The sequence below is a fragment of the Scophthalmus maximus genome, chromosome 9, assembly GCF_022379125.1.
Source record: "Scophthalmus maximus strain ysfricsl-2021 chromosome 9, ASM2237912v1, whole genome shotgun sequence".
NCBI classification, from domain to species: Eukaryota; Metazoa; Chordata; class Actinopteri; order Pleuronectiformes; family Scophthalmidae; genus Scophthalmus; species Scophthalmus maximus.
This window is the reverse complement of record NC_061523.1, coordinates 16151393-16162500: the sequence shown is the minus strand read 5'-3', so window position 1 is coordinate 16162500 and position 11108 is coordinate 16151393. Positions and strand designations below refer to the sequence as shown.

At 40.4% G+C, this 11108-nt stretch overlaps 1 protein-coding gene across 2 annotated transcripts in view; it reads left to right on the top strand.

Annotated features, from left to right (window-relative positions):
• The window catches only part of f9a (coagulation factor IXa), a 109276-nt gene extending 98217 nt beyond the window's left edge, over positions 1 to 11059 (top strand). The window contains exons 1-9 of one of the 2 annotated variants that reach the window (XM_035649386.2): positions 7349 to 7481; positions 7562 to 7683; positions 7916 to 8103; positions 8189 to 8213; positions 8402 to 8515; positions 8938 to 9072; positions 9159 to 9475; positions 9578 to 9701; positions 10100 to 11059. In XM_035649386.2, the coding sequence (XP_035505279.1) occupies positions 7620 to 7683; positions 7916 to 8103; positions 8189 to 8213; positions 8402 to 8515; positions 8938 to 9072; positions 9159 to 9475; positions 9578 to 9701; positions 10100 to 10689 (1557 nt within the window). In that variant the 5' untranslated portion in view covers positions 7349 to 7481; positions 7562 to 7619 and the 3' untranslated portion in view covers positions 10690 to 11059. Of the gene's footprint in view, positions 1 to 7348; positions 7482 to 7561; positions 7684 to 7915; positions 8104 to 8188; positions 8214 to 8401; positions 8516 to 8937; positions 9073 to 9158; positions 9476 to 9577; positions 9702 to 10099 lie in introns of those variants that run through there. The other variant, XM_047334446.1, reaches the window with a different exon arrangement.
• Positions 11060 to 11108: the final 49 nt, after the last annotated feature.

Genomic DNA, 11108 nt, shown 5'->3' with positions numbered 1-11108 from the left:
TTTTTAATACTCTTGTTCACGTAAATTACAAGAAGTTGATTTTGTCACTGCACACGTCCACTGAAGTATAAAGATTTACTGGCTTACACGGAAATGTATTCTGAGAGTTAAACTTCAGTTATTTTTGTTGCACGCATGAATAATTCAACTGCAAATTTCCTCCGAACCTACTGCTGATGCTTTGAAAATCAAACGGTCTGTTGTTTGAATTACATCATACTTTACAGATATTCGTGTTATTTTGTCCACCTCCAGCTGCCATGTATTGTAAAGGCCTTACCGTTTTAATCGCTGCACATTTCTTCACTTTTGAAGGGAATTATATACATACAGCTTAAAATTTAGTTCTTTTTTGCATAATGTCTTAGAAGCCGCAGCCAAGTTCTTTTGCTGAAAGTGTGTATTTGTCCCGGTCGTCAGATCAAAATCAATTTCCAATTGAGCCACTGAGCTGATAAATCCACTGCATAGGATGACAGAGCAACACTGGACCAATAGTGAAGGAGCTGCTTGATATGTGACTCTGCTGGACTGAAAATCACCCGAGGTGATATTAGTGGGGCAGCCGATGTGGGTGCTTGGAGGTTTTCAGTCCCAAAAATCATTTTCTGGGTCAGACAGCGAGGTGTTGGAGGGTGATTAATGTTCCAGGGTTGTGCGGCGGGGTTAGCCGTCTGCCTCTGCTCGGAGGAGTGAGCTTGATTCAGGCTCTGTGTGTGGCTGATAAGGCAAATCGGGTTCAGGCTGCTTCTGTCACCGGGACAACGAGGATACAAGCTGAAGGTCGATGACTGTTTGTAGAATTTGTGTCTGTAACTTATCACAGACCATCATCTGTTTCACACCGAAACTGTGCCAAAAGTTCCATGAACCATTAGGTCGTATGACATTCGCTCTTATCAGACAGCTGCGGGTGTGCCAGATTAACTGTGTAAATTACACGTTTACCTGGTTAATATAGGCCATGGAAATGAAAGAAAATTCATTAATTCTTGCTGTGGGGAGAAGAATATGCAACAAAATGCATGAGTGGTCAGTGTCTTTTAAACGTGTTTGGCCACAAGCAAAGCAAGTTTAGTATTTAGAGTGTAACGTTTCTGTAACAGGTTACAACGTCCACGATCTTGTATACCGCGATATAAGACGACAGTACTGTGATGCCTCAAGCTGCTGCAGCCCAGTTAACACTATGTGGTTTAGGTACGCAAGTAAGTTAAGGGTAAACTGTTAAATAACACTGAGATTCAAGTCAGCAATGTGAGAATATTTTCAAAATGAAGAAATTGATTGTGATTTTCATGTAGTTATATTTTATGGCTTGCACATAAAAATGATGGATTCCATCAAACAAATCCTCACGGGGCCGTTGCACCTACCCATTAATCTCTGAGCTCCACAGAGCTGACGCACGCTGACCTCAGAGGTCAGAACGGGGTCAGCAAGTTATTTAAAAAAAAATAGAGGTCAGGGGTCGAAAGTTGTTGACGCACGTCGTATTTCTGTCACGTCTTCCTATAACCCAACACATAATCGACTCGGCTGCTCCCTTGATTGCATTTTTATATCTGTCATGCTGCAGAGTTTGCCGTATATTTCAGCGGTGGGGCAGATGATCTACATGTATTTGGTGCTAATACTCATTTAATGCTGGCGAGTCATCAGACTCACCAGCATTGAATGGCTGGTGAATGGCTGGTGAATGCCCTCAGTCCAATGGGAGGCGACGTATCAGCACCTGAAGCAGTGAGAATGCAAAGTTAGAACTGATTCATTATTATTTTAAGAAATCATTGGGACCCATTTCCACCTCATTGGCTCTGTCCACTGAAGCTTTTTTTTCAAACTTATCTTTGACATTCAGCAGAGGAACAGTGAGCTTTCACAGGCACTTTCCGACCAGGAGGGATGGGAGCTCCACTTTTCATTAACGGTGGCTGAACATCCCTGAGCCGCCAGCGTCTGTCAGCTCGGCTGCATCACGGCTCACAGGACCAGGAGTGGATTCCAGCTCTCACTTCTCAGGAACTCACAATAGCGCCGAATTTCTGGGTCACTATTGGCAAAGCTGAAGCACAGCGGCGTAAATCTGAACATGCAAACTGCAGCGTTAGATAATAATTTTGTACGATTCGGTGGATATAAAGAACACGCATTGGACAAACAAACATACACATATAAATGAAGGATTTGCAAATGTAGCTAAACCCATGAACTAACTAGACAAAGCTTTGCTGGGTCACTGACCCACTTAACTTTACCTAATTGAATAAGATTGTAATCCATACCTGAAAGGGAAAATACTATATTAGTGCATTTTCCTAGCATTTTAAAACTAAAATAGCATAAAATTAGAGACTTTAAATAAGTTATTTCTCCCTATGCTCGATGAAAAGATTTGTGGAGCTCTTCCATCTTACAAACAAAGTGATGATAATCAACTTAAATCTGATAAATCTACAAATTGTGACGTTTTTATTGCGTTAAGATCTACTGCTATTTCCCACTACAGCTCCAAGTGCATCATTGGTTGAAGAGTCCTTTGTTCTGTGGGTTTCACTGGCAGGATTTCAGTTGAAAGGCCTCCAACAGTCTATTTAAGACTACCGAACTGTGACTGCTGCTGTACGCCTGTAAATCCAAACACCACCTCTCTCTGTCTTCGGCTAAATAACACGCCAATTGTTTAAATGTCAGTGTGTTTGGCTCGGCACGTGGGCAAGCGGGGGGAACGGTTGCGAAGCATCAGGCTTTCAAATTACAGAAATGACTCCGCTAATTAACGAACCGAGGAGCTCTCAAATATCACATTAATGTCAATGACTTAGTCCGGAGGAGGGAGTGGGGCGATGGAGGAGGGTGGGGGGTGGGTGTGTGGGTGTGGGGGGGGGGGGGGGGGGGGGGGGGGGGGGGGGTCCTGGATTCAGTCTTTGAGTGTCAAAAATATATGTAACATATTTCACTTTAGTCCAGATTGTTATGGCTCATAATATTAATATCAACCATAGCATTTGTACAAAGTATAGAAATGGGGGGAGGGGGCCTTCAGCATGACCCCTGATAAAACCTAAAACTATTATTCTGGTGTTTAGTCAACAAGATATAAATGTTAATTAGTGATATTTAGAGGTTTTGCTTAAGCTTGGGACAGAACCTGGCTGGATGTTTCACCCTCTTCTCTTCTCTTCTCTAACCATCTCCTGGACGTTGCTCATACAGAACGATGGACAGACATGAGATTGGTTTTTGATTGACAAACAAACCAAAAACAGCAAATGATTCATCTGAACACACTGTATTCTGTGTGAGTTTGTCTCTCGCCTCAGTTTTTCAATGTCCTCATTGTTTTTTTCCTCTCAAAGTTTTGTTTTCCTCCCCCGAGTGAACATAATTACACCATCCCATCATAGTCTATATTTACTCCCAGCAGTAAGTAAATGGCTGCTGTTTTCCAGCGGGCGACAAACGCAGTGGGGTTTTTTTTTGTTTGTTTGCTTTCAAATAAAACAATCAGTTCCTTTGCCTCTACCCGATGAGATTCTGTGTTCACTTTGGGCGCACAGATAAATGAGAAGAAGGAAGTGTGAAGGAACGCTGCTCATTCAACCTTCAGTTTGTGTACAGGTCTCTGTCAGCAGCACAGAATGATCGTGGGCTGATTATCCAAAACTGGCTGAGGGAAAGAAAGGAGTTCATAAAAAAACCTAGACGACTGAGAGGATAGAGATAGTTCCACCATAAAACCTTGAAGTAGTGGCTGGAGTCCTCCCCTGTCACCCTCCAAGATCCCTTCATCATGAACATACTGTAGATTTAGTCAAATGTCACCGTTTACAAACCCACCAACACTTCTAATTCTGTAGATGAAATGTTTCACACATCAAAAACTGAAGCATAATCCAGTCAGGGATTATTCAGACCACAGACAACAACGTGACTTTGTGTCTGCGAGCTGCTGCCAGAACACATTGGAGAGTGTGACGAGAGTAGACACTGGGTCGCTCCAGGAAAAGTTTAGCTGCTGAGGTTACAGTCGGCCCCCGACTGCCACAGTCAGCGTCTTGACGGAAAATCTGCATTTCCTTCATCCTCATATCATAATTCAAATTACAAACCTTTTGGAGCAATGGAAAAAATTATATCATTGGATTTGATGGTTTTCTGCAGTAGCTTGTAATGTCTTTCATTTGTTTTTTGTAACAAGGGAATGCTTTTGTTTTTTACCCAGAAAATGTGAAGGAACATGTACCTCCACCAAACACATGTTGATGGGTGAAGGTTTGAACAGTGAGAAGCTTCCGTCCTCTCGAGCACCAGGCTCCTCCTCAGACTTCTGATGAATACAGTCGCCATCTTAAATACCCACAATTCATATTAACAAACTCACTTCATGCATCAAAACAGTCATCAGCGATACAATAGTGTATAGAAGTAGTATTTACAAAAAAAATTGATTACAAGGTAAATGATTCTATGTTACATATATGCAAAATACATAAGGAAAATATCGTTCATCAAAAATCCGCTCAGTTGGTATTCCATAGAAGCCTCCGGCTAGTAAGGCTGCCTCTAATAATAATCTGTTTATGAAGGAAACGTCAAGGTAACACCACAGATGAAGAGGAAAATACAAGATGCAGCCCAGGAGCTACTGTACACAAACGATCGACACTGTAGCACTGAGCAAGCATCAGAGTTTGTGTTATTTTTTGCGAGGCCCTGACTCGATCCTCCACTGTGGTGACTAATCTAATTGGAGCCGACACAGACTCCCCAGCAGTACGGTGCTGCCAGAGAGAGAGAAGACGGAGATGTCAGGGAGATCTTCATAAATCAATAGTCAGTCATAGACGATTTTACTCTCTTCCATTCATGCATTTGCAACGTCTGTCTGAGTCTTATGAGCTTTTTCAATCGTACAACTCATCACCTCAGTGTTAAGAGCAACATTTAGTGTTGATTGTTTCTTCTGTACATACTATATTAAGCCCAGTAAAAGATCCGTATCCACTCTACTATTAAACTACAATATGAGACTGGGTGGAAAGTTTGTGTTGAAAATATGAGGTGCAGTGCACCTGCTGTAATATGTTTGGTCTAAAGCTGGAATACGTTTAAGGAATTCTGTTGCATCAGGCATCAGGGGTCTTTTTTTGAGGCACCAGACAAAATCAACACACTCAACTCTGATATTCATCCTGGCTGGAGATGATGGAGAAGCTCCCGCATTGAGCAGACAGTGTTAGTTACTCAAAGTATGAATTATTCAGCCTTTGAATGAATCAATGAAATACAAATGCCTCCAGTCGATAGTTGCCAACACTCACCGCCTTGGGTATTGGTTTAGCGTATTGAACAATGGGGACATATTATATTGAATGCTGGTAATGTCTTTTTTGACAAACTGATCAAAAACAATGGATATTTTATAAAACATAACATGTCAAAAACAATGAAATTAAACACTCGTTTAAAAACAAATTGAAATTGCATTCCCTTCAGCTAAAGGATTTATTCCACTGAAATGATTATATTTAAGTTATTATTCAGATCTCACTAACAGAGAAGAACAAAACCAATTTGATGAATTTGATGTAATTATTACGGTATACAGTACATTCCAAGGTAAAAGATCAAGGGTTCATCTTGGCATGTTACTTTGCCAAAGAAAAGGGGGAAGGGGCCCTACCTTCTCTTAGATATTATTTATGAGAGCTATGATATGCTATGATGAATATAGAGCTACGTTATGCGGGAGGAAGCAATCATATACTACCCAGTGGAAAAACTATGAATGGATTATACATTCATGGAGAGGACGGCTAAAGGTATTTCAGCTCTATCAAATAGAAAATCACGGAAGGGCGCACTTTTTGGATAAACAAGACTTCTTTTGGTATCTGTAGATGGGACATTTTGTTAAGATGAAGAATGTGACTGAGATAAGCACACGTCTGATAGTTTTCGTTATATTATCTTAAATACATCTTAAGGTAAAGCTTGTTAAGTGCCAAATATAAATAATTGAATTACATACACAAGTTATTGTCAGACAGAGTAAAGCCTGCCCAACATGGGTTTGTTAGTTCCTTAACTGACTAATTTCAGCCTAGTAGATATGCATATACAGATGCTCCAGTAATATTGACACAGTACAATATATATATATATATATATATATATATATATATATATATATATATATATATATATATATATATATATATATATATATATATATATATATATATATATATATATATATATATATATATATATAAAACACTGGCCCTTTCACCAGATGTGCTCTCTGGTTGGTTGCTTGTGTTTTATCTAGTTCAGTTGACTGAATGCAATTAGTAAGAAAAAAACCTGAATGAACGGTTTCCCCCTCACACAAACCACACACACACACAGAGACACACATCCCCTCAGCTGCTTCTAAGTAGATAGATTCATATTATCTTTTTAAACCTTGATATGGATTCATTATTTCCTTGACTCAGGGGTCATTTGTTCTGTGACAGATGGTCGCAGGCCTCCTCTCATGATAAATAATGAGGTACACAATCCTATTACCAGTTTCCTACTGTTTTATTGTATTGTGTTGAAGGACTGAGGTGTAGGTACGCCATCTAGTGGTCAGTAATCGAGAGTGCCTTACATCTTCTTACCTCCTCTTTACAATTACAGAAGAGAAAGAGAGAAAGAGAAGTTGGATTTTATCATGAGAAGTGAAGACGAATTCACTTTAAAAGATGATTTATGCCTTTCCACAGTACTAATTCAAGCCCAGTTCAAAGTATACAGTTGCCGCACAGACCATAACAAATCATGGAGAAGAAGAACAAAATTTAAAGGAAAAAATATTCAGGGGAAAAAACACAGCCATAAAAAAACAATTACTTCTTATATATATATATATATATATATATACAGTATATATGTATATGTATATATATATATATATATATATATATATATATATATATATATATTTATGTATGTATGTATGTATGTATGTATATGTGTGTATATATATATGTGTATATATATATATATATATATATATATATATACAGTATATGTGTGTGTGTGTGTGTGTGTGTGTTTGTGTGTGTGTGTAAACAGACAATCCAGTTTTAATAACTAAAAAACGATTTGCGCATTTGGTTTTGGTTGCTTTTATAATGATGTGAAGAGCTTCTGGAGCAGAACACTGGACACTATAGACAGTATAAGAAGATATTCATAACCTGAGCTATAAATAATATTTAGGACCAGGCGTAACCAGGAGTGAAAGTTATTTATTTATTTAGGGAATCTGGAACGTGCTGTTTGGACTCTTTTCCAAGCCCCATTCTGGGAACCGAAAATCTGTTTTCCCAAAACTGATTTTGGTTAACTGTTCTCATGGTGTGTAGTAGTTGGTAATATACAAACAAAAACAACGGTGACTCTTTGCATACGTGGACGTTGACACGGTATTTGCTTTGTTGTCAGGATTTTATTTATTTTTCCTGAACCAACAGACGACTAATTCTGAGTGTACATGTGCAAACAGAGCTTTTGTACTTTGGAGCGTGTGTCTGTGGAGAGTCGAGACATCACAGCAGTCTGGAATGGAGCTGGTTCCTTTAACTTTGCTGTTTTTGTCGGCATGGGGCTTTCAGCTGGGCTCTGGAGGTAATATTAAATAGTTTATTTATGACGCTCATGAATAATTTCGCTTGTACTTGAGCGTTATTTTAAGACTGCAGTCTCACCTATGGAGTGTAAGTGTGTGACAGGTGGAGGATCATCCTTTTGATTTTTAATCGCACTGATGTACAAAAGAATGTCTCTAAACTTTATGTATTTGTTTTTGTGACTTATGAGACGGGGACATGTACGTGATTTTATTTTCCTTTCACTCTAGCCCCGGCTCCGGCCTCAGGCCCGGTGTTTCTCTCGGGTCGGGCAGCCGACGGCGTCCTGCGGAGGCACAAGCGGTACAACACGGGGGTGTTTGAGGAGCTGCTGGAAGGCAATTTGGAGAGGGAGTGTATTGAGGAAGTGTGTGACCTGGAAGAGGCCAGGGAGACCTTTGAGGACGATGCAAAGACGGTATGTGTTTGTTAATTTTCATTTTTATTTTCTCACATTGCTATTTTTACTGACTGCATTAATCAGAGACTTAATTTCATTGTAGATGGAGTTCTGGGCAGGATATGTAGGTAAGACTGAGTTTTAACTGTGTTGTTGTTTTAACACAGATATAAAATTACAGAAATGTTGTGTTTTTTGCCTGAACATTTACACTTGGATCTTGATATACAGACTAGTCCACATTTATGTGAAGATGCTTTTTCTTCCTGCTGTTGTTTAAAAAAATGTGAACCTTACTGTGTCTTGTTTTCCTCAGATGGCAATCAGTGTAAGCCAAGTCCATGTCTGAACCAGGGCTCGTGCACAGACCACCTCGGCTCCTTCACCTGCACATGTCCGCACGGCTTCACCGGCAGGGAATGTGAGATCGGTACGTCACAGTCCTGTGGCTGGATTTAGAAATGTGATCAGAGAGAAATGAGATATTTGTGCCACATGATGCAACTTTGTTGAGGATATGAGATCAGATCTGATTAGATGTTCGGTCTCAGAGGATATACAGCCTGATGTCTTTTTTTTCTTGTTTCTAAATTAAATCAGTGGCTTGCTTCTGGCTTCAGTGTGGTTTTAGATTCCAAAATTAGATTTGTCCTTTTAGAAATTCTATAAACAGTAGCCCAAAGTGCCCATCCTTTGAGAAGTGACTGCATTTATCTGAATCACACTTGTCTAACAGTGCACTCGATGCCCTACAAAACAACGTGAGCTATCATTTTAAGCGTTAACATCATGTCATTGAACAGATATGATAAGAAATTTGTTTTAAATAATTTCTGTATCTTTACTGTTCAGTTGTAGCAAAAAGATGTGACGTGAACAATGGCGACTGTGTGCACTTCTGTGAGACGATAGGAACCTTTGGAGCTAAATGTTCCTGTGCGACAGGATACAGGCTGATGCAGGATGGGGTCACCTGTGAACCATATGGTATTCCTCTCTGCTTAATCAACATTATAATAACGACTGTTGATTACAACAATATGACCTCCCTTTTTTTCCCATCACACTACCAGTTGAATTCCCGTGTGGCAGAACTGCTCTGACAGCATTGAGTTCCGTATCTAAGAGGTCGCTGCTCGGCCGTATGAACACGAGGCTGGAGAACAGCACTTCGCTGATCAACGTTAGCACCACATCTCCTCCCTCTACAACAGCGGCCACTACCACCACGTCTTTTTCAGCCACAACTGATTCTGTAGAAACCCACTTTCGTAAGAAGCTGCCGTGGTGGGTGTACAGTGACGCAGAGGCCCCCACTGAGGAACCGGTTCGTCCCTATAAACGAATTGTAGGTGGCATGGTGGTCACGCCGGGAGAGATCCCATGGCAGGTAGTGTATGGGAGTGGAAGCATTAATGCACGTTGGGCTTAGAGGGAAAGAAACAGCAGCTGCAATGTGTTCAGAATTATCTTTTCTCCCTCTTTTATCCAGGTGGCCTTGATATTTCATCCCAGTGGGGATTTATTCTGCGGGGGCTCCATCCTCAGTGAGAGATGGGTGATCACTGCTGCTCACTGCCTGGTGGAGGTCAGAGGCCCCTTCTTGGTCAGAGTGGGTAAGAATCACTGACGTGGACTAATTTCACATCTGTTGATCCATGATAAGAAAATCTCTGTGGACAATAGGCCGTAAGGTCAGTCAGTTAACGATATTCATGATTGATTTATAGTGAGATTAATTCGCGAAACATTCAGCAACATATGAAGGCTAGTTGGCTCATCATGAAATAAATGTAAAAAGCATTTTGGATTGAAGCTAAAAAAATTATAAAGTCAAGTAAAATGTTGTCATATGGCATTTTATAGAATTTCCTAGTCCTTGAATTAATTATTGATTATGTGTCATTTATTACATTCAGGGGAAATAATTTTTGCCATCTGCTCTGGCACTTTCACTAGAATGAACTCTATAGAGTGAGTCGGTTATTTCTGTGTCTGATGTCTCTACCTGCAGGAGAGTACAACATCCACATCAACGAGGGCACCGAGCAGGATTCTGAGGTGTTGAGGCAGCACATACACCCGCGTTACAACGCCAGTGTAAGCGTGTACAACCACGACATTGCCCTGCTGTACCTCAAAACCCCCATCACCTTCTCCACAACGGTGCGACCCATCTGCATAGGGCCCAAGTCCTTCACAGAGGCCCTGGTGAAGGCCGCCTCCCCGGCGACGGTCAGCGGCTGGGGCCGGACGCGCTTCCTCGGAGCCATGGCGAACACGCTGCAGAAGGTCGAGGTTCCCTTCGTAGATCGGACACAGTGTAAGCACAGCAGCAGTGCCAGGATCACCCCTGTGATGTTCTGTGCAGGATACTATCATGAGGCCAAAGATGCCTGTCAGGGCGACAGTGGAGGTCCTCACACAAACAGCATTGACGACACGTGGTTCCTGACAGGCATCGTGAGCTGGGGGGAAGAATGTGCAAAGGATGGGAAATATGGCGTGTATACCCGGGTGTCACTTTACTACCGCTGGATTAGCTATGTCATGGGATTAACTAAACACAGGCTGGCATTTGATGTGGAAGATCCTGACCATTAAATTTGAAGAGCATGGATTTAAAGTTTTTAATTTAAAGATTAAGAGTTTAAAGTCAGAACTCAAATATTTTTTTATGTGTGGCCCTAATCCTCTTCCGTAGTTGCATGACAAAGGAAATTTGTTTTTTTTCTTTTCTTGATGCTTTAAATATAGAAGGATGTTAAAATATTGCATGTTTTGGATTGTAATCATTTGGTATGCAATTTGTGAATTTAAGATTAAAACTTTCAAGCAACTCAACTGAAACTGAGTGTAGTTACAAAACACATTTAGATATGTGAAACTACTATATATTACTATATATATACACATATATGGTGTAATTACATTGACTGAATGACTAATAAATTCCATCATAACAACATACGACATAGTCTACATTATAAAATGCATTTGTGTAGAAATACAAAGTACTTTAT